General features: G+C 41.1%; 2 protein-coding genes across 3 annotated transcripts in view; both read left to right on the forward strand.

The window, feature by feature from the left end:
- Positions 1-25063, forward strand: part of LOC128885399 (zwei Ig domain protein zig-8-like) — a 349005-nt gene that overhangs the window by 320468 nt on the left and 3474 nt on the right. For both annotated transcript variants that reach the window (XM_054139430.1, XM_054139431.1), the window contains exons 4-5: positions 13774-13901; positions 24685-24853. In XM_054139430.1, coding sequence (XP_053995405.1) covers positions 13774-13901; positions 24685-24853 — 297 coding nt within the window. The remainder of the gene's footprint in view (positions 1-13773; positions 13902-24684; positions 24854-25063) is intronic.
- LOC128885395 (serine/threonine-protein kinase tricornered) overlaps positions 1-25063 on the forward strand; it is a 249157-nt gene that overhangs the window by 77576 nt on the left and 146518 nt on the right. The window lies entirely within an intron of this gene.

Raw genomic sequence — 25063 nt, forward strand, 5'->3', positions numbered from 1 at the left:
CCAGCGTGGCTTTATCAGTCATTTGCGATTTCCACTTGCCAGCCACCCTCCTTCTTCCCCTAGCCTCTCTCTGTTTGGGGGAGAGACAACCACTCCCATACCAGGCTGATTCTTTTCAGGACATTTTACAGAAGAACGCAGCTTTTGTTTCCTCCTTGCTCAAACAGAAACAAATTCTATAACGCTCGTAACAAGTACCTGTAACGTTCTTTGTGCGTGACTAGACGCTTCTCTCTCTCTCTCTCTCTCTCTCGATAATTAACGAAGTTCCTTAACCGCATCGACAAATACTAAATCTCCTTACACGACATAGTCGCGAACCTGGGTTATTAAGTTGCCGTGTTTGCGGTTAAACAGGTCGCGGAAAAGAAATTCGCCTCGCGAGATTCGTATCGCGCTCACTGAACTTACGTCACGAGCGGTTTGCGAGCGGCAAACGCGACGAGGTTTGACTTTCCAGGCGAGTTTCTAGCGGAAATGAATACGTGCTGGAAAGTATTCAAGAATACTGAACGCTACGAGGAGGAAGAGTTTGAAACGTTTGAGTAGAGAATTACAGGCACTTGTGCTTGTGGTTAATCGAGGTAGAAGATTTGATATCGATGTGGAAACAAAGCAGGTGGCGTTTCCAATCCACAACCTGCTTGTAATTAGACTTTTATGTTTTTATTTGCCTTCATTGAAATATATGATAAATATGTTATATATTTTTTCTATTCATTTGGTCAATTTTGTACAGACAGATATATAATGGATGTCAGGATGACAAGAAGAAGGGAGAAATAATGTTATAGTGTTAAAGTTTACGTTAAATGATTTTGTTTGTCGTTAATACATACGCCTGTGCTTAATCAGACAGTAGAATGGGTTAATGTCCACTCAGACAATGAAACGGGCCGCTCGGTATACTTATTCCTAGCCAGACAGTGAAATGAGTACATGTCTAGCCAGACAGTGCAATACAGTTAAGTCTAATCAGCCAGTCGAATAGATTCATACCTAAGGAGACAGTTCTATAATAAGAGACATGTTCTATATCAGTCGCACATAATAGTACAGTACGCCTGATGCGTCAGTAGAGTATACCCATACCTGGTCAGACAGTAGAGTATGCGCTCAATTACGAGACTACTCGTTAGAGTGTGTACTCCGTGACATGGAACCTTGAGAACTTGAATGTATCCTGCAACGAGAGTAGCTTCACATAATATTCATATTCACGTTGTCATTGTATTATGGATCCGTCATGAAGTATGTATATTTATGAGCACATATATTTCCCCGTTGCCCCTTTTCGCGTTCCATATTCCACGCTTGCTTTTTCAGCATCGGTGGTAAACGACGCCCGGTAATCTAATTTATCATTCACCCCCGTCGTCGAAACGTTTTGAAAGCTGCGTGAATTATTGGTCGAAATCATTTTCACTTGGAGAACGCGCGATTCCTGCTCCGCGATCGTGCTTTAATCGAAACCATCCGCTTGTCAATTATGTATAATAGCAATCGAACGTTCGCGTTCCGTTACGCCGATCCGTTAGTATCGCGTCGGTGGTTAAACAACGTGATTGACGGTGAGTGTTATTGACATGCAATCGTATAGAAAGCATGCTGGAAAAAAAACATAGGGGAGCGCGGTGAAATGAAAACCACGGGTAACAATTAAACGCAACTGGTTCTTTTGCTGAAGTACAAAGTGCTAGTCTTCGTTAATTACGATAGTCGAGAGATTTCTTCACGTCAATGGGAATGTCTTTCGATCGTCCGCTTGGTTATTGTTAAATAAAATGGTTAATGATGAACCCATGTTCGTAAGAATAAAATACAAAATACAAAGTGTTAGGAGATCTTGAATATCGAAACAATAATTTCGCATGATTCCACAGAATTCTAACAATCACCGAGACATCGTTTCTTCTCTAAATTAAGTTTAATTACATAAATACGCGAATTCTGTATTCCCCGACCGTTTAAATTCCGACAACCACGCATCCTGTGAAACGACAAGTCTCTGAAATAAGATGTCCCTCGCGTCGAGATATTCAAGGGGAGAACGTTCGCGTGCTGGAAAAATCTAGGAGGTTCCACGAATGACGAGGGAAGACGTCAACCGTTCTAAACTTCCCAGGACGTGGGTATCTCCTCCATTAGGTATGCATCCACGTCACCGACGTTCGAGGGTGTTATCATCCCAGGAATATTTCTGCGCGTGTCATCGCGACTTAAACGCGGTCGCCATCAGTCCTGCACGCGAACAAAAACTTTACCGATCCGACATGATCGTAAAAAGGAAATTCAGTCGCCTGTTAGCATTAACTTCTCTGTCTGCCGCGTGGACTGATCGCGAAAACGAGATTGCTCGTGAAGCAATTTTAGAAGGTTTAACAGTTCTCTTCGTGAGAAATCGCTACCACGGTTTGGCAATTATTCGCTGGGACCGTACAACTTGTTTCTTGTTTGAGTGACGGTTTAATGCTTCCTTGGAGTCAGGTGATTAGATTTTTTAAAAGATTGGTAGTAATTCTAATTAAGTAGCAAAACTGGTGGCGGGCAAAAATTCGTTATCTAAAAATGAATAAAAAATGTAGAATAAAATTTGATTTGATTTGAATACGCAAGTTCATTTTTCGTAAAATTCGTAGAGGAAACTTGAACTTAAATACAATTTGACCAACACATCCACCTGCTTCTCATTTCTACTTGTATTGTTGTCTGGAAACATCGATCGGTGACGGATTATCTGCTTGCCGTCGATTTAAACTATCTTCTAACTAGTTCGAACCACCTGCGATCGATAACACCGCACTTCCCTCAATGTTGACAAATACCAAGGCAAGTGGAATCGATGAATAATGGGACAAACACGTTGAACAAGTCTCAATTGAACGCGAACCCGACGAACTTTCAGAATCGCTTTGCTCGGGAACCTTGTGTGGCTTGCAAACTTCTATTTGACGTATTAAAATAGAAATCGGATTAGAAATCGTTTTCACGGTCCCTATTTAGGAAATTAGTACTGTCGCAGCAAAGGGAAGCTTCCTCTTGTATGTACCAAGACGGAATAACAGTTTGCAGTGTCATTTAGGATCGTGTCTAATAAAAGTTTTCGAATGTCTTGGCACGAGATGGTGAAAAACCACGAGATGGTGAAAAACCACGAGATTCCGAGCTTTCAAGTATTCCACAGGACGTCCCTCTGATTAGGTATGCACCCACGCAACTGGCCTTCGGGGATTTTGCGACAGGAGCACCTCTATACGTGTCGTTGGGGCTCAAAGAGTCCTCGGTTTAAACTGGAAAAAGACCGTACAGCGAGATGGCAACCGTGTACTCTTTCTTTTCTCTCGCGTTTGATTGAACTCGCTCGAACTCTGCAGAAAATACAGACAGCGTTGGTCTGTTTGGTTAGACAGTTTTCTTTCTGCATCGCCGATCCTCGATACGCGTTTGCCTCGAGAAAGGCCTACCATTTCACGGGAGCATTCGTATCACGCAGAGTAATGGTATTCTGTGTTGGCCAATTTTTTTAAAGAACACCTCAGGCATACTAATTACAAGCAAATATTTAATATTGTTGTAGATAAAGGTCTTCGACGTAAATAATTAGTCTGAAGTGTGGCTTTAGGATTCGCAATCAATTTTTAATAATTTTATGCGAACATATAGAATTGGAAGTAAAAATTCACTCGAAAAAAAAGTATGGGTATAGTAATGTATTTGATAACAAAAATAATTCCCAAAGATGGGCAGAACTTGCAACTCGATAAACAGAACAGAGTAATCGATTGTTCCTGATCTTTCTCGATAGTATAATAATTGCTCTAGCAAGTACGCGCGCAACACAGCACAGGAGGCAACAATTTCACGAAGGAAATTCTTCCGCAGCCGTGATATTTTTCAGCAAAGATTGCGTATCGTGCGCCGTTCAAAATTGGGGCTACATTCAATCTCGCGATTCGATAAAAGCAGGACGAGCAAATTTCAATTTCCTGAAATATAACCGTGGCCTCACTCTCCTCTCCCTCTCTCACTCTCCCTCTGTACAGGTGCCGTCGTATTTCCATATGCGACGGCAAAGCTTTTGACTCAAGAAAAGCCTCTTGTAAAATTCGATCCTCCATTCCCTTCCCACGCGACCCTCGCGATACTCACGGTTTAGTAAAAATATAAAGCGCTGGGAAATAAATATATTTCGTCCTCATTGGATCAACGGATAGCCGAGAAGTTTGCATCCTCTGAAAATATGGGCTCGCGAGAAAATATAGGCTCGACGTTTAATCGATTGTAGGCCAGAGAATATGTACATATAACGTTTCAAGTTCTTTTTCGTCTATTTGCTGTCTGAACATATCAAACTTCCAGGATCGTACGTTTGTGAATTGGACAAGCATGAATTATGAAAATAGTGAAGGATAAAGATGGTACAGTGTAGATGATATCTGAGCCACTCGGTAGACTGTGGATGTCTATAGTTTTTGCAAGTGTATATATTTTTTAAATAGAGTCTCAGCTAAGAATATCTAGAAAATGTGTTGATTTTGTCTGGAAAAACGCTTCGTTTCCAACAAGACAATACTTTTTCATTGAAGAGGATTGGGATTTCTTATTTAAATATTTATAAAAATAATAAATTTTAGTTTTACATTAATCCTCACAGCAATCTCTGAACCAGCAAAGTATGTCGTCGCTCATTTGTCACGTCCATCTTTGAAGAGTTAACAAAGGAACATCGGCAAGACCAAAGTAGTTTTCGGTTCTAAGGGGCCATGCTTCGTTCCATGTTTCGCGAGAGCTTGTTCGATGGACAGCTAAATGAGGGTTACTTATTCGAGGGAAAACTTACGGCAAAGTTCGGATCACGGTACCTTTTAGAAGCCGATATATACATACAAGAGCAAAGTGTCTAGCCTTTCAGAATTCTCTTGCCAAGAGAGCTGAAGTATACGTTGCATACGAGCTTTTGAGTTTAACCAGCTGCCATTTCTAGAAAAATGAGAAAATCCTTCCATGAGAGTTTATACGACATACCAAAGTAGGGATAGATACGTGTCGAAAATTTTAAATAAAAATCTTGTACACTTTTTTTTAATAAAAAACTGAATTCAATAGAAAACTTGAATCATGCATTGTATCACGTATAAGTGAATTCATGTATAATTGAAATATTTTTGACTGATCGATGTAAAAATAGGCACAAAAATAAATGATAGGTTCGATGTTAATCTTTAATTATAAAAACGAAAACACGTCCCCGTGGCTATTTTCGCAAACCGTTTCCACGAGAGCTCACGTCGCCACGCTCGAGTGTTCAAGCTGAAGAATATTGGAGCGTCCATATAATTTCGTTTCATCGCGGTCGTTCGCGCTTCGCGGAGCGTCTAGGAGGCGACGCTTCGCGCTGGGAATTCTGACCGTCCAAGCGAAAAACTGTCGGCCGTGGCGTCGCCTTGAAAGCTCGGATGCTCGAACCGCGTCAACGACGACAAACGAATCGTTTTCGGTGCGCGAAACTACGGCATCGCGTGTCTAGCCTCCCGTAGGTATCGAAATGGATTCGGCTACTTAGGGAACGTCCGTCGAGGATTGTACGTCGATATACGGCTTGGAACGTCGATTATCGGAAACTGGCCCGACGACCTCGGATAACTGAATTTTCTGATAATCGATAACTTCGGGTAAATAGAGTGTGTGATACGTTGATGGACTAGAGGGTGGGCAGACATTTATTGGCGCTCATATTTTCAACGAGATCGCGTTTGCTCTGAACGTAAATAGAAACAAAAGAAATTGTACATAACGGAGTATTTTCTCTGGGTGGATGAAACGATATTAGACTTTGCGAATATTAAATGTTTTTGGAAATAGCGATGGACTGATACCGAATATTCACATGGCTTCCATGTTTAATTCACTCTATAAGTGGGGTAACCAATTCTATTTTACTTTGACTGCGCGAATTTTATTACATCTAGAGCTGTGGTTGATATTTTTATTAAACCACAATGTAGAACATAGAAATACTCGATAGTTAATGGAGTCACTCGCAATGGAGAAGCCTCGCAATTTGCCCCAGTTTCTAGAATCACCCTGTGTATATGATAAATCTAATATCATTTTTTCTTAATTTGGGAGGGTGAGACACAAGCAGGAAACGTAGCGGAAATTTTTTACTCGAGGACTGCTGGCACAGTGACGTTTCGGTCCGCAGCCGTCGAGACGCAAGAGCAAACGCTTTTTCGAGCGAAATGTTTTTGCGATACAAATACAGACCCCGTGACGAATGAACTTAATATCCAGATCAAAGTTTCCAAACTTGGGATTCCCCGTTTGTTTGCGTGTTTTCGAAATTGTGGCGGGAAACGGACTCGACGTCGGTTAGGAGCCTAATAAATCTCCCAGGGAGAGTAATAAGTTGAGAAACGTAGATAAACTTTCTGAAGACGACACGGTTCGGATGATAAAAAGTGTAGGAGCTTGCAGAACTACTCTATCGACACGGGTAGCCATCGCTCATCTTGCTTCACAGCTTACTGCGCGATCATCCCCTAAGAATTACGGTATCAAGGTATCAGAAGAAAATCTTCTCGTTTTTATTATAAACGGTTTTTCCAAAGAGGTCAAAAGTTTCACTCTTTCGAATTTCAGAATCGCAGAAATAATAACAGTGTAGTGCAATGCGTGCTCCAGAACGTTCCGAATCTAAATAGCATTTACTGGCACGAAGCGTCAGCCTCTATTTGCTCGCAAAATTGATACTTTCCAGCAGTTAATCTTGCGCTGTATCGGCGCACTAAATCTCCCTCGACAATTCGTTTCCTTCCACGTTATCGGAGCGTTCAGTTGTTCTTGATGACCGTTAAAAAAATAGTAACATGTGCAAATGACTCGCCTAACGGGAGAAACTTGCCTGAAGAAAGTTCACGGAAGTTCTTTGACCACTCTACCGGTTCTTTAACCGCAAAGCGCTCCTCGTGAACTGTAGAAGAGACGAGAACTACCCCCTTTCCCACGCGTCGTTCGCGCGAGGACCAATGTTGATCGAAAATCTGCTTCTATGGTGGGGAGATGAGGGATATTCTCGTCTAAGAGATCTTATCCAGTTCGAAGCATGGAACGCGAGTAGGAAAGTTCGTCCAGTCTCCGATCATAATATTTGCCAGAGTCAAACGTCTTTGACTTCGAAATACTTTTCGCCAAATGAAATTTCCAGTTTCCTCGGTATATAGGATTGGCAGCAAACTATACGTGAAAAAGCCAGAAGAGACGGAACGAGGAAAACGCATCGCAATTCCTTGAACGACATAAAATTGATACGATCCACGACTGCTATTGTACGCTTTCGGGAAGATTAAAGCTACCGACGAACTACCTCGTGGCGCTTGTTATTGACTCATGGGAAGGTTAACAATGGACATTAAATTATTAAGAAAAATAGAAGCAGGTTTCTTATTTCTGAGCATACACTGTACGAGTACATCATACATTAAATCAGTTGAAAAACATGAATACACTTTACATACACTACATACAGTCAGTCCAATAAATATTTGTACCCTCTATATCTATTGAAGAAATTTGTTTAATAAATATGTTGATGTATATATATTTATCATGAAAACTTCATTTGGTAATATCATAACTCTTACTTAATTTAATCAAACTTGTTCAATAAGCATAGATGGTACAGATATTGATGGTATTGTCCGGAGATTGCAATGTTATTCTTTGTAAACTGAAGTAAACCAATAGCAACGCTACATACTGTGTCATGTACGGGCATGTACAGACTTGTGTGACTGGATACGTGGGGAAAGGAACAATCCCTAATAATCCATCAGGCAATCAAGGAATCAACTATCCACTGTTTGTTAATCAAACATGGCATTCACGAAACCAGTCTCTGACACGCGAATGTCGAATTACCTCTGAAAAGGGAATACATCAAGCGCCAGAGACGGTTCTTGAGAGAACGTGCATTAAGGAGATGGCTAGCAGAGTGGGTGATCAGAATGGATGTAACTGTTACCGTCGGCACAACCACTCGACAAATCTCGTGTTCTGTGTAAACTATCGTTTGTCTACGTTATTGTTTGCCCGCGGATATTTCCTAATATTTGAATTTTTTTCAGAAAATATTTATACGGAGATATCAAGTTTTAATATTGTACACATATTAATTAAACTCATTAATAATAAATAAATACTACATCCGTTCGTTATTTAATTACCAAAGGCTCGTTAACAAAGATCTAACCTAAGGTTTGCACTGCGTGAACCGATGCCACTCGAGTCGACGTTCCGAGCAAGTGGAAGGAACAACAGCAATTTGCATTCGTTGTTTTTGTCCTGAACGTCTCCCTCGAATCACTTTGCTCCCGGCGGAGGGTCGAGGGGTGGAAATCTTGGCGACCCACTTTTATCGAGCCGAATAGAGTTCCGGTGGGATATTCTCGGAAATCAGATCCTCCATCATGCCGTGGATACACTTCGACTAATAAATTTTATTCAGCACGGGTAGTCGCGAATGTTTCTTCCTTTGCGTTTTCCGCGGGCACGATTCTCGGACGGAATACTTTAAAGTGATTCCGACCGATGGATGCGATCTATTGTTGCAACGGAAGTTTTCGTACGCGACGTATCCGTCCCGGGTAACTTTATTCTCGTGAGAAATTACGCCCGGGGAATTTATGAAGCTTCTTTTACCATTGAAATGGCTGCGATCGGATGCACGAGTTCACTTCGAGCGATGCACCGTGGACACGAGTGGCATTCCTCGTATCAGAAACAAAGAACTTTTCAATGGAACGAGATAATCGGAAAATTCCTACGGGAACTTGCAGGTGAATGTTTGTGAAGCAAGTGGAAAATATAGAGAAAAGGGGATGAGGAACTTTTTGACCTGGAAAATAAATGAATGGTTCGACAGTTTTGCTGAAATTTCGTGTTTTCCACTCTAGACGTAAAAATAGTTGTGACTCTAGCTTGACAGACGTCATGTTTTGTAGATTTCTACCTGTGAGATAGAAATATATTAAATTGATTTAAAATTTAGTCGGTTAATTGATCGATTGTTCTTGAGAAAAATGAAACTCGATAACCCATTTTTGTCCGGGCCAAAAAATGTCTTGACATTCACTCAGAAGTTCTACTTGGAGTTCATGTATGCCTTAAACTTCTCGAAACATTTTATAAAATATTTATTCCTTTTAATTCAAGTTTAAAAACGTTTGGGAAGCCCGTAATTTACTCGTCAGGTTGAGAAGAAACATTACAAACTTTTTACCAGTCGTATCGTATTTCTCATTCGTTACGTTTCCTTCGCTCCAACTCGAGGAGTTCGCGATTATGCCCCGAGACATTCCCAGCAGCCATTATGCTTCCGCGGTGGAAATATATATTCGCGCACGTAAGGGCAGTCATTAATTCGTGGGAGAAGAAATTTGCGTGCGAATTAAGCGCTCCTTGTCACGGAGAACAAATCACAGAAACCAAGGGAACTGAATTAAGTGTCGTACGAAGCGAGAGGGTCATTTCATTCCGCGAATCGATACCGTATAACTGTTTCTCATGGTGGAACACACGTGCACCGTGTATCAGTCCTCGATAATATTTATTAAAACGAGATTGAACTAAATGACAATTCACGGTCGGAATATTTCATTCGTCTGCTCGCGTTTCGTAATAATCAATTCGATATAATCTTACATTGCACCAACAACAACGAACGAAAAAGACAAAACAACGCGATATATCCTAAACTTAATTAACATAATTAATTACGTCCGAATCAGCCAGTACGGGATACACGTATTATTAATACAATATAATTCTCGGCGCTAACGCCGCGCGACGAAACCAGCGAAAACGCGATGTTAATTTAGTTTCTACATAATTAATGTCGTATTAATCGAGTAAAGACTGGGCGCTGCGTCACAAACAGCGCTCCGTTCCAATTAATTTTACGCGAACGTGTACCTACGTTTCGTACATTACCCCGCGTTTCCCCAATTCGGCTGGAAATCGCTCGATGTATTCGTAAGTACTCGAAATGCTCGTCCACGATCGCTGAAACCTACTTTGTCCCCCTCCTCTATCGGTTCCTATATTCGCTATCGAACGATGTGTTCTCCCAGCAGTTCTTTTCATCCCAAGCCGTATGACTACAGTTTCAATTTCGCTCGAAATCACCCTCTATTTCCACCGAATAGCTGTATTCGAAGCAGACGAGCGCGTACATGTACGTCGCAACGGAATCGCGTCGTCTAACGCAATTTACCGTCTAGTCTACGGAACAATCGTCGATCGGTACGAGCCTCTGTCACTGTTTCTCTTGCGTTTGTGTCCAGTCGACGGTCAGAAAGCGTGTCTGCGCGGAACGGAGGTATAGGTAACGCGTGATTGTGTGTCGGTGCTTTATTTAGGTCGAGTGTCAACAACGAAGCGTACAAGTATGCTTTGTGGACTCTTCAGCAAATGGCACCGGTAAGTACAAAAGCGCTTACAGCGCGCGACCCGCGAAACGGGAGATCAGCGATACAGGACCGACGATAGATCGATCGACGAGAGCCAGAGGAACTCTGCGATCGACAGTCCACCGACTCGTCCGACTCCTTCGATGAAATTAATCGGGGAATGGATGATCAGCGCCTCCTCCTTTTCCCTTGAACCGTCACCAGATGCTTCGGATTAAAAAGGTTGCATTAAAATCGATTTATCACGTTTTCCACGAAATTCGAGAAAAATTGACCAGGATCGAATAATTCCTTCTTAGCGATTGTACGAATTCCTTCTTGGTAATCAAATACAGACACTTCATTTCTGTAAAGAGTTTAATTTCGAAAAAGAAACTTTGCGATCTTCTTTTGCAATAATTCGTGACTCAAAAAGCTATATCTTATATAGCCTTTATATATATAGCTCTATAATTTATCCCTTGAGTAATTGCAATCAATGTGAGCTACGAGACATCTCGTAGTTGGCAGTAAATGGGTTAAACAAAACGAATGAGCTCTACTTTGTCGCGCTCGTTGGTGTTAGTTTACTTTCTAAAGGCCACGCTTTTCAACCCTGAAATTCGACTAACCTTGCATTTCCATAACCGGCATCGTATGCATTTAAATGCGCAGTAATCCATTTATTTCCTCATGCAAATAAGCATAACGTTGCTTGACATTATTTCGTTTACCGCGTCCGTCGCAATTGGTATAATTTAATACACACGAGAAGTTTTATTAGCATACGCTCCCGTATGCTAACGTTGCACAGAAACGTCATTTCGAATACATTGAAAATTTATATGGTAAGTCAGAACCACTCCCACAATCCCATGTAATCATGGCTGCCCTCGAAAGGAACGGGTCCATATTTCGCTCGTGCCAATATTGGCCGCCGCGTCGCTGTATTATAGCAGATTATTCAATGTCACGGAGAGATTAATGTCCCATCTAGATTCGTGTCAATAAAGCACAAACAAAGGATATTTGTGTTGGCCGAAACTATTCTAGAACTGCCATATAATAATTCTTCTGTTTCTCAACACTCGTTTACTCGCTATATTCTCCAAACAAATAAACTTAATTCTTACTGAATTGTTTCGTTCAAATAAAATTTACCCTTCGTTTGAGCCGACTTCGAAAAGGAGGAGGTTACTCAATTCGACATGTATATTTTTTTTAAATTAACCCTACTATCCTTTTTAATTCTGTGCTTCCTACTTTTAATGTATATTCAACTTTTGCTCCGGAAGAATGAGTTTACTTGGTCCCATCCTTTTTCTAGTTACCATATCACTTCACATCCATATCAGTTCCTCCAAAAATCCTTTGGTATCGAAAGTTCTTTATATCGATAAGTTCTTGGACGACTACGCTCCGAAACTAGTTGAAGAAGGGATCAGAGAAACCCGAACGTCCCGCGTTTCTGCGTACAGTTCACCCCGCTAAAAGCACTCGGGGCCACTAATTAGAATTTGAAGGGGATGGTACACCTTTCGGTACGAGGCTGGAACCGTATTGGAGAGCCAATACGTGATTTCAGTCCGGACAGCCGGCGTCGTCCGGCCAGTTCGGCTTTCATCTGCGGTTAACCCACGTTAAAGCGTTTCGCGTATATTCCTGATATCGATCGACTCATAGGCGCCGTTGCACAGCTCCGGGTATAACCCCGATGTGCGATCCCGTCGAGAAAAAGCCGGCAGAAATTTACGAGAGGAAAGAATCTGTAACCAAAGTGTAGAAAAAAGTGTAAGGGAGGCAAGAGGAAGATGCAATCCCAGAATGAATGATGAGACGATAGAGAAGACAAGAAAAATGTATATTCTCGATTATCCGATTATGCACGTATGGATATAATTAATGCTGCCCAAAGAGATCGTTCAGATCACGAAATGATTGAGCCTACGATCCATTCTTTCTCAGAGTAGAAGAATTCCTGAATCTTTGCTTAAACAAAAATAAAACAAACTATAAAAGAGAACGTTCTATAATTATGCATCGATCCAATATGTACGGAGAACGGAATGAAATGAAACAGAGGAAAAGTATTGAAAAGCGAATTGACGATACGAGCGACAAAGTGAGGAAAGGAAGGAGGCCGAAAGGTTAGCGACAGGGACATGACTGTCGTTTCTGGTATCATCTGCTGCACAAAACCGTAAAGTACGGTGCCCGGTTATTTCGGTCAATCCTCGAAGAGGAGGCCGTCCGGAAAATATTCACATCGATCTATACCGAGTGACCTCTCTCGCTTCCTATCTTCCTCCGTCGTGCAGGTCACGCCCGCACACGTACACGCACCTCTGTTACACAACCGTGGAGATTCGTTCACCCTGACCGAAACTCTTTTTCCCACCAATCCCCTTTTTTCGTGTCTCCCCGCTCTTTTTCGCTGACTCCCCCTTCGCCCTTCCTCGCTCTTCATCTGTCTCTTTTTCTTTTTGATAGTTCACGACGATAGCGGATACCGTGTAGCTCATATAGAGTGGCTTGCACCTCAAAGTGCTCTTTCGAACAGGTCGCAAGAGCCAGGTCAACCGCATCGCTCCTCGGCACCGCGAAAGGACACAAAACGGATCGACGAACCGAATCGACTATAAATACCGTCCCTCCTCCCCCTCACCCCCCCCCCCTTTGACGTGGCTGGCATTTTTCGGCATGATAAATACAGTCCCGAGCGATTATTCCTCGGCAGGGTGGAGTATTATCGCGGCCAAGGGACGCTCCGAGTTCGTCCGTGACGTTATTCATGCGTGAACCGGTCGAAAGGTTGCATTATCAGCCTGGTATGTGTCGAGAAGCGTTCTTTCCTCGAGATAGATCGACTGTAGCCTTTCTTCGACCCTTTTCTTCCTTCCTGCTATTTTCTCGGATGAAAATTCTCTCCTCTGCTTTCCGATTCGTAACATCCTTGGACCAGGGTGTATTAAAATGAACGGTCAATACATTCGGGGAGTTGGGGGGAGGGGGGGGGGGGAACGAGTATGATTGATTATTTTATTCGTTTATAGACGAACTTTTACGCTAGGTATGGATGAATTAATATATCGTTTTGCTTAGCAAGTAACCGTAACCGTAATTATTACAATTCACGCGAGTATTGGAATTGTTTACGTGCTATACTTAAAATTTAAGTAACTAACAATTGATCGCTTAGCTATTACTTGAGCAAACTCTGATAATTTGAATCCAACTGAAATTACGTTGAATATTTATTTAATTATCCCTTAACAATCGTTTTAAAAGAAAGCGATTGACAGTTGTGTGAAACTTTGTTTTGCAGAACCAACAACCGAAATCCTGGGTGCGCCAGATCTGTACATCAACCGAGGCAGCACCATCAACCTGACGTGCGTGGTCCTAGAGAGTCCAGAGCCACCAGCTTACATATTTTGGAATCACAACGATGCTGTGAGTACCCGTTTCTTCTACTAAAAATTCCGACGCCAGACGTTCTTTTTACGCGACGACAGAAAAACCTTTAACGATACGTAAGGCGAGCATAACACGGAAACGAGTGGAAGTACGACGATGTCGCGAGTTCGTAATTTATAATTGAGACAGCGTGTGCCAGAGTCGACCTCGTCCGATGATAATTGATGATGATTGTAGCTATGAACGCGCGAAGCTGGTACATTTCCAGTATCCGTTTTAATGAAATTTCTTCGAAATCTTCGACGCCTTCCCGTATCAATTTCTCACCTGGAGTTATTCCGTTTCTTCGAAGTTTCTTGTTCTCCCCGACGCTCCTTGTTTGATCGAAAACCCGTCACGAACTTTTATTAATTCTTTAAAATATGTGCAGAAATATGGCTACTATCGTAGACAACATAGACGTATTATTTCAATTGAGACAAGTATTTATTTTAATTACTTGTTGCGTGGAAAATTAACGAGTACAAGTTATTAAAAGTAATACAATTTCTTCTGATAAATCAAACAGTTTTATTCTTTGTTATAACTCAGTAGCTACAAAAAGATGGAGTTTCAATAAACACGATTGAGAAGATCTTGGAGAATATGACCTCGATAAAAATGTACCTTTTGAGAAACATTATTGTACCCTCGGAAACGGTTAGAATGATCAAGATAGAAAGGGACATTCCGCGGAAAGCCACAAATTCAAACTAATTCGGAATTGTTGCGCATCGTGGCTCCGCGTTTACTCGCATGACGCATTACCTCCAGTGAAGAAAGTATCGGATGTTATCCGAAAGCGCAATTACCATGAATCACACCCCATACCCGTAAACATTGATCACAATTAATGTTTCGCCAAGCCGCACGCTTTCAGCCCTTTCCAAGGAGACTCCCTTCTCCAACTATCCAAGTGCGCGTGGGCATAAAGGAAGTCCATAAAACACCGCGGTCGAGTGTTTCGCGAACGAAAGACCGATAAATTTTGATAACGTTGACGTTAGGAACTGGTAAATTGTCAACGGTGCCGCAGCTGATAATGGCGCATGGGAGACGCCATTAGGCGCATTAAGTCTGACCAGGTGCCTTGGGGATTCCCCACCACGAACAGAACAGGTCCGCCGAGCTTTAAGATGAATTCCACGGCACGTGACTAACGGGTGGAGGCCAAACACTCTGGAACTGTTAATGAGACAACCGGGACCAAAGTAATTTGCAAAACGATTGCGCGGTTGAACATTAATTTAAGCGGCGCACGTTCGCGTTTATAGAAATTTATACGAATCTTAGAGACATTAATGTATACCATTTGTACGCACACGTACGTACGTGGCAAGTTACTTTCTACGGAGTCCTTCGCTTGAATTTAACCATAAATTCGGAAACGGGATATTTAATCGAGATTGAAGATTCTTGCAAACGGAATTCGTCGCTTGCGAGTTGGTCACTTTCTTTTTGGAATTCTGAAAGCTTATTTTTGTAGGAGACAGAAATTCGAGTACCAGCATGCACTCGAATTGGTAAAACGTTCGGGAAAAAGTAGTCTACGTGTCCACGAGTGAAACGATAAGAGCTCGAATTGTCCCGCGGGAACCAGTCGAGCCAGAATTGCAATCCTTCGATCATAAGGATGAATCGATCGATCCACCCCCGCGAAACATTTTCCATCCGTGAGGAATCCTTGGTGTTCGGCGGGGTTTCCCCTTACGCTCCAATAAACCTCGTCCCTTTGATTCCAATGGAATTTCGAGGCAGAGTCTCTTTGTTCCTCCAGCGTGCAGTCGGAAGCGTGTGTTTCTCGTCCAGGTGTACCTGCAAATTCGTCCCGATACGCTCCGTGCAATGCACACACAGGTGGGGTGCATATGTGCACCCAAGTCCGCTCGTGCATTTCTGTGTACCCGTTCGTAAATAGAAAAGTAAATGTTAAATTGACTTAACAATTTGTTGGGGTTGCTTTTTCACTCGACTACGACGACGAGGAGTGTCGCTTACCCTTCGTGGCACTGGTTGGTGCTTCTTTTCTTTTTTTGTTTGAGAGAGACGTCCACGAGTATCTTGGCCACTCAATTTTTATTCGTTAACCTGTTCAAGTCTTATCTAGTTTTTAATGTAAATGAACTTAATACTTAGCAAAATAATTCTGAAATGGTTTATAAGTACTTAATAAGGAAATAGATACATCTGCAAGTGAACCTTCTCTAAAAATATTAGAAAATGAATTTTCTTTTTCTAGTTAATCTTGTCGCTAATTATTCACCTCTGATTTTATATTCTCAAATTTTGTACCCGTCCGATTTGTCACTGGTGTACCAATTGATCCGAATTCGATTAGCTCGATCGGTTTACCTGAACGAAATCCCATTAAGGAATTGTTAAACGAGATACAATATCGCGTCTTATTTATGTGGCGATCGTGGACGATTGCCAAAAGGGCAAGGCGAAGACGTTGCCAAATCGGTTTCCACGGTATTACGACGACAGAAATAAAAGCGCATTTCCCGGATTTGTAACTCTCATTTGTTCAGGATAACTGGTACAGTGAACCAATCCTGGTCAATAAGATTTAACCCTTTGTATTCGAAATTTGTCTTCCACCGGTCAGGAATTCTTCTGAAACTCTTCGAGATTCGATAACTGGTTAACCCCTTTGTGCCCACGCTAGAATGTAATCGTTTTGTGTATTAAATTTCGTGTATTAAAAATGTTCGTCAATCATGATTAACAACTATACAAATTACATGAATCTGATTTAGGTATATTGAAAACGATATCTTGATTTCCACGACGTTGTTAAATCACAGATCTCTAAGATAATTCGCAGCGTTAAAATAAGTGGAAATAGTGTGAAATTGTGTTACACGTAAGGGTGTGTTTCAAGGGTGAAATTACATGCGAAACCATTTCAATGAATTCAAACCGATCACGTCGACCGCGCGAGTAAACGTTCTGCAGAGCAATGCAAAGTTTCCAGTTGTTGTAATCGATTGTTGTTAATCACTTAAGTTCCGTTGCACCGCCGCAGCGAGCTCGGGGAACTTAAATTACTGCATCGAAACTTCGGCTCGCTTTGATTCGGATTCGACGTAACTTTTATCTGCAAATTCCGCACGTCGGCGTACAAACTTGTTGATCCCTTTAATGTAACCTCGACTCACGTCATTAGTGCACCTTGTACCTGTTTGTGCATTATATGCGAATCGAGTAAACGAGTATCCTGATCGTGTTCCTATCGATCACGGTTCAAAATAAGTATTCATCGAACATACTAATCGTGAGAAATTTTTCTATATCGTTATATCTGTTAGCTGGAATAACTAAAATTTAAGTGTACAAGCGCTTTTCATTTAGTCGCGTCACAGGCAGACCCTCGCGTGCCTTGAATGCTTCTGTTTCCTTGAAAACAATCGTGGCCAATCTAAATTTGTTCCGCGCAAGCACCACCCTAATATTGACATAAGAAAGGGGTATTTGTCCAGTCTCGATGTGTTTGCCATCAAACTTCTGTCTATTCCAAGTAAAAGGATCATTGTGTGCCGCGTACGATACTGGACAGCACTCTGTATTTACAACTGTTTACCAGTCGGATACAATTTCAAGCTTGAGTATTCGCGAAAAAGCTCGATTCTGGTCGCCTAAAGGGGTAGGTCGAAAGCTCGCGTTACCCTTCGCGTGTGATTTTGTGCTCAAGCGAGCCATTTGCCGGCATCGAGCGTGAAAAATAAAGGTGAACACACTTTGTAGCCTTTGTTCTCGCCGATGATGTAACGGCGACTTCAATTTTCCACAAGTGAAACCTTCCAAAGGGAACGCGTTCGTCTGACCGTTGCGAAATTCGGTCGGTGGTTAAATAAAAAGAGGCCTCGAAGTAGACAAAGCTTAAAAATACGCGTACAATGTTGCCTCAAAATAGAGGAATTATTTATTTGATAGAAAACAGTGGTCACGATTTAAAATAAAAATGTTTGTAGATACGAAAACTTTATTGAGCGTGAGTGGAACGCAGTATTTTCTTTCTTTAATAATAAAATTATAATATGAAGACAAAAAGTACTGTATGTACTCTCACACAATAGATTTTATATACAAAGAAGCTTCTCTATTATTAATTGCACCCACAAGCATTTTTATTTTCATTTTTATTATTATTAAACATACCTTACTGCTTCCAAACTGGTAAAAAAAAAGAATATCGCCTTAATTTTACTATATAGAGAATTAGCAAAAATGTGAAACCTATCAAGATCAATAGCTCGTGTCCATAGAAAACAAAAAGTCCTTTACCGTTTTCCGATTGAACAATTCGTTACAGAGATGTAGGCAATTGAAGTTTACCATGTTGGGACTCTCGACGCGGCCCGCTCGGACCTGGGGTTTGTTTACTTCTGGGTGCGCGCGCGACTCCCGCACGTGACTATGCGCTCGCGCGCACGCGGTCACGAGACTTACAGGGTTCAGCGCTCGCGCCACGGAGTACAGGGTTCAGCGCTCACGCTCTCCACGTGGTCCATGCGTTCGAGCTCGTAGAAACTTTAACTGCGAATACCTCCGTAACGAAGAGGTGGATCGAAAAACAGTAAAGGACTTTTGGATTCGTATTGACACTAAGTATACATCTGCAAGAAGTATCCTACGATTTTACTAACAATTGATCCATTTCCATAACAAAACTTCGGATTGAAAAATGAAAAAGGACTTTTACTATGTATATACTATCATTCTATATATAGTAAAACTATATCTTTATATAAAAAATCCATTGTGTGCGGGTAAAACGCATCATCATTGACGAACCACTGGATCTATAGAGTTTGCAATCAATTAGAATGTGTTTTCGAGGAAATTTTTATGTAATAAAATTATTTCTTGTTCCTTAATATTCAAATTGGTACCGAGCTACGTTTTATCCATATAAACGACTGCCTGGAAACACTAGATTTAATTGACAACTGTCTATCAATAACCGTAGGAACAGTTCCAGAAATAAATTCACGGGAGATCGATAGGTGGCAATTCTTAAAATCTTGTAACCCAGATATATAAATTCCTATTAATGAAACAGGTATTTATTTCTGAAGATCAGAAATATTGAAGAATTATTCTTTAATATATTCGAATAAATATTATAATCTATGATCGACTAATGCATATTTGAAGAAACACAATTTATGTTGCAATAAGACGAAAGATACTTGTGTATATAAATGCTTGTACATTAAATATATTAATTTACTTGAGAAGATTCGACTCATACAATAGCATCGAAATATTAACAAATAAATTACAGTCTCAAAAAGGTTGAAACACGCAAAATAAGGTCGGACAGAATTCACGTTTATATGAACTTCTTTCGCTGCTTTCGCGTGCTGAACTCACCCCCCAAAGTTCGCCCGCTAATAACGAGACACTCTGTATATCTACCTCGGTAAACATCGCTTTCATAACATCGTGGAGCGCGGCATTATGCGAACAATATCCCTGATACTCCTTATTAAAGTAGACCGCGATCATTGACTTGCATGTGTATTAGCATATCCTCCGCGAAAAATTTGGTCGGTATGTCTGCTTCCCGTTGAATTATAAATTAGCATAAAATGTCTAACATTGAAATAGCGTAGAAATCTTTAATCTGATAGATATCGAATTCTAACAGAATTTCAAGTTCAATAAACCTCTGGTGTCGTTGTATAGGAAAAATGAAAAATCACGTTTTGGAAGAATAACGCGAGCATTGTATTATGTATCAAAATATTTTCAGTTTTTATTTATATTCTTTTTATTTTTTGTTCTCTGTTGATATATATTTTTGACGCTACATTTTATTCCCTTAGAACAAAGTTATCGAATCTCGAAAATAATTTTGTACGACAAGCCTTCGCGTTTCCGTTGTTACCAGAATATTCCTGGCTGCGACTGGAAACGTAGCCAGGATGCGGATACAATGTCGTTCGTAATAACTTCGTACATCGATAACAACACTGGAACACTGTATTTTTTCGTTCGACGTCCGCTTTCAAACGAACGCCCAGGGGCGGCCGAGAAATCGAGAAACAAATGCCAATTTCGCTTTGCAACAACAGACAGCTACCGCCGTCCGCCTCCAACAAATGAGGAAACAATTGCGCGATGGAACGAGAATCACCGCTAAATCCAAATTGGGAAATATGTTTCGCGTCGAATGAAACGAATGCGAGAACAATACTATTCGAGACGAAAAGAACGACCCAGTTTTCGTTACGCGACTTTCCAAGACGTTTTCTAACAATTCGTGATCTATTTAAGGGTTTTAATTGTAGGAAGACTTCTTACGAGGCTTCTAATTAGCAATGAAGGCTGTACAAAATTAGTCATTTTCTTTTTACCGTGGACCTTAAGAAACAATACGGTGCTTGAACATTTGTCAGCGTGGAGTATTTAATTGTTTGTCAGCTGAAGCAAGAAATGTTTTGAGAAGAAAATTTAAAATATGGTTATGTTCATGGTAATTGAAAGAATTATTCTACCTTCCTCTTCAGATGGAAAATGTTTCTATAGTACGAATACAAACAATTTCAATCATTAACTAGATTATCGAATGTGTTTGTGTAGGGCAAACATGTTAAATCTGAGAAAGAAGATCGAATAAATACTTGGATTACCATGGAAGAAAGACGTTTATTTTAATCGGACTCCGAATCAATTGGACATTGTTGACAACAATATTTATTCAACTCGTTTGTATAAAAACATAAAAATACAGTACGATGTTGTGAAAAAGAATACACAGAATAGTATTGCAGGTCTATTAAAATGTGCATAAATTGTTTCTATGAGCACATGAATATTAATACTTCGTTGGACCTCCTTTGTGAATAAGCAGTCTGAAAACAATGTGCATCTCTGCTATGACTATTCATACTATATTAGATGGGTGTATTCAAATTTGCGTAGGTAACTGCACCCACTGTCGACAAAATAACGATTGGTATCGAATTTGTACAGATGAAATTTATTTACATTCATAAAAGTTCATTTTAATTATGCTAGCCCAAGCATACTCGCATAATACAATAGAAAGTGTGCAGATGTTTCGATTGTATTCGTTTCGAAAAGCCACTTTGATGTACCAATCAGTTATCAACGTATTGGAATATCTTATAACCTCAAAATCAGTTTCTGCATCTTCATTTATATTTATTTAAACGATGCCTCATTTACACCCCACCCTTGTGTGCAACTACCAGTTGACATTTTTATAGAAGATCAAATGTATTTGCAAGTTCGATAGTTCGAAAGCATCGAGTGCCAAAGTGTATTTGAAACGTATCGAACTCGTGCTTTGTTTCGAATAATTTTGAATACATTCCGATTGTGTCAACCTCGCGTCTGGGGGAGTTTCTTTGTATTAAGTATGAATTTCAAGTACTTGTTTTACTTCGTGGTTTGCATAGGATAATATATTTGTGATCTTTACGTGAGAATTGTTTGGAGCGGTGCCAAAGTGTCCTATCCTGAACGTCCAGCTACATTGAATGGGTAGCGACATAACTGGAGAATCGAGAGTCGAATTGCTTACTCGTGAGCAGTTTCCCTGTGTTGAAATATCTATTCACCTTGCTGCGGTTGAGCCTTATTATAATACTTATTACAGTACTTGCACCATTTTTTTTTCATTGTAAATTTTTCTTGAATGATTAATTCAGCCTGAGAAACCACTCAAATGATTATAGTTTGCTATTGAGAATTGTCGAGACACAAAAACGTCTGTAATTCATAAAACAAGATCGCGCATGGTACACGTTTACAGTTGAACATTTCTCACCGTTTGTTTACATTCAAACAAATACTGAAATGGATCCTGCCTCTTAAGATACAAGTGGAAGAGATACCTTTAGAAAACCATTATCGCCGAAATCCTAACGAATACGTTTAATTTCGTACAATATCCGTCGCGATAAATCGAACGTCGAGTACCACAGTTTTCGCCATCTCGATGCGATTTAACGCAATAAAGCGAGTCTCTCGATCCCGGAGGATTCAATCAAAGCAGGCTATCGACTTAAATGAAGCAGATAAATTAAGATCGAGACGACGGAGACGCCGAGCTGAGGCGGGGGACGGAAAGGAAGACATAAGTCGAGGGAAAAATGTAGAAAGACGAGGGACAAGGGAGTCGTTATCGAGGCGCGAGGATAAGACCGATAAGACAAAAGTAGCAACGTGCCGGGTGGAAATCATTCCGATGGACCATTGAGTCCAAGATGTTCCATCGGGCCCGTCGAAGATCCCCGTGGGATGCCGATTTCTCCTATGATCGCGTAATGAGGCTGACGAGACTTTCCTCGCATCTCATTTCCATTTTCTCCCCCTCGAGGACATGCAAACTCTCTTCTCGTTTAAAACTTGTCCGAATTACTGACTCGCAACGAAATTATCGGGTTCACTGAACTGCAGCGCTCCATTCATCGACGATCGGTAAGGATCGCGATCGCGAAACAGTGGAAATCTCATTTTTCTGTAGGAGGAAGTATCGACGCATGCTCAGACAGGTGATTTAAAAATAAATTGTCGGAATAGGAAATAATAAAATATGTGTACATCCCACCTACGACCAAAGAATACATTATTTTAATTCACCGTGTTTCGATACCTAGAAACAATAATTAAATACACCACATTTTTTGAGGATACTCTCTGAGAGAAAATTGTCCACCACGTTTAATTCTCCTTTAGGCAGCAATTATTAAATCCACCTGTAACATGGCGGCACGTTGAAAGCCTGAGAATTTCGGTAAATTTCAACGACAAACTGCGACGTGCCTATACGCCGTATATCGAAGCTCCGCTTTTTTCCGTTTGCAAAGTTCAGCGGCGCGTAGTGTGCACAGCGCAGCGAACACGGACAGAAAGGTGGAACGTGTGCGTCGCGGTTATTACCAGTCGTGCACGGAGCTCGGATTAATCGTGCACTTTCGAATGAAAGTTTCGCATATTATTCCGCGTTACATCACGGACCAGATAACAGAACGGAAGGAACAGGCCGTCGTTTATCGAGCTTGCGAGTTACAACTTTCTCGTGCGATTAATCATACTTTGAATCATTCAGGCGTGCTACGCGCTGAAACATCGAACACAGTGTACGTGTATCGCGAGTAATTTTGAGTACTTATTCGTTACGCCATTAGTTGAAATCCGATTAACCGAGTTCGGGGATAAAACGACTTTTGGGGAAATTTCTGACTGTGAAAATTAAGAACACTGTCCGAAGGAGGATTTCGTATTGGGATCACGAGTAGGATTTTAACATACTTGGAAAAAGCTCTGAGAAGCACATATTTCAATTTTTACATACATAAAGTGCATTAGACTCGCAGCTAGATTTTGCCTCTACTTCGTAACATTTCTCGTGCGTGGACTAGGAAACAGAAGACACTTTTATCGTAAAAAATTCCAAAAAGGTCGAGCGTTACTGCTACGTCCAAAAAAAAAAAAAAAAACAGAAAAAGGAATTTAAGAATGAGTTTGAAGACAGTTCGCAAAAGGCGCACTTCCTCCGAGACGGGTTTGAGATGGTACATAAGAACCAACGTACCGAAGGCTCGAGTTGCGGATCATTTATTTAGGAATCCGTCTCAGCTCTGACGACAGTGGCTCCGTTTCTAGCTCCCACCTACTCACGAGCGTACGTCGACCCTTACGACCCCTGTTAAAGAGACACTCGCGAGGAACGTCGAGTGGAACAGGCGCAGGATAAACAGAACGTTCGCAGGGGCTGACAGTGTGTACCGTTGCACGTCGGACGTTGCTCTGTGCCACCTCTGTATCTATATTGTTGAAATGGCTACGGTAAATGGCTGCAGACTGGGTTGATAAAATAGTTGGATAGATATTTAATTGGTCTGGAATAATATAAGTTATAGACAGTAGTAGAGTGAAATTGTAGTGGAGGAATCTATACGAAAAGAGCAATACAATGTCAGTTGTAATACCAATAATAATATTATACAGAAATGTGTTACAAACGTGTTATTACATTAGATCGATCAAGCTGACACTTCTCATCTTCAATCTTTTCGTTCAAGTAATTGTCAATTACGACAATTAATAACTTTAAGTAAAATTCATATTTGTCAATGATACTTCCTGAGTTTATTCTCGGTATCTTCACTTTAATAAATCGGACTGAAAATACAATCGAAATGCTGAAAGAGAAGTTCGAAAAAGATCCCTACTTTTCGACGTGGCACCTTGATTTATCCCCTCTGAAAAAAAGAACTCCTAAAGTCTTCACAGAGTTCCGACCGTAAAAATCCCTAATCCCACAAGCGTCGAATCGCGAAGATCGAAAGGTTTCAGACGTGTCCGATAATAAAACTAATATAAGTCCGAGACTCTGATCATAACCCTCCGGAGCTATTCATCCAGAGAGAGAGAGGGAGAAGCAACGACATCCCCCTGCTCGCAATTTTACAAGCACTTTCCGATTAACGACCTCCGGCAGCAGAAAAAGAGAAACCATCGAGGGGAAGAGTGAGAATTTTTCCCATTCAGTCTCGTATCGACGCTCATTCAATGGCGACGGATGTCGAGGTGCAGTCTCGAAAGCTTATCTTCCCAGTTCCTCGATCCAGTCCCAACTTCCAGCCGAATAAAAGGGAAGTTCCCGAGAAGGTCGTCTCCGTGCTCGCCCCCCCCCCCCCCCCCTCCCCGCGTTTCACATCTGTCTCCTCAGCTCGGGATACGACCGACGTTGTTCGCGTTTGCTCGATTCAAAGCGATCCTGCGATCTTTGTTGCAGATAATCAGCTACGACTCCATCAGAGGCGGCGTATCTGTGGTCACGGAGAGGGGTGACAGCACCACAAGTTTCCTGCTGGTGCAGGAAGCGAAGCCATCCGACTCGGGGCGGTACACTTGTAATCCCAGTAATGCTCAACCCAAATCGATCACCGTGCACGTACTCAATGGTGAGTGGTCTCTACTTAAAAACGACATTAAGAGGAAAAAGAAAAAGAAAGGATTAATCGAATTAAAAACGTAGTTAGTTGGTACAAGGATTACGACTAAAATAATTGGACAAAAAATAGAATCGCTCAATAATGTCACTTTAGATACGTACTACGTAGTCAGATTTGAAGAATATTTTTCAAATCTCTCATCGAACGATCAATGCGTAC

This window comes from Hylaeus anthracinus, unplaced genomic scaffold (assembly GCF_026225885.1).
Source record: "Hylaeus anthracinus isolate JK02 unplaced genomic scaffold, UHH_iyHylAnth1.0_haploid 11981, whole genome shotgun sequence".
Taxonomy (NCBI): Eukaryota; Metazoa; Arthropoda; class Insecta; order Hymenoptera; family Colletidae; genus Hylaeus; species Hylaeus anthracinus.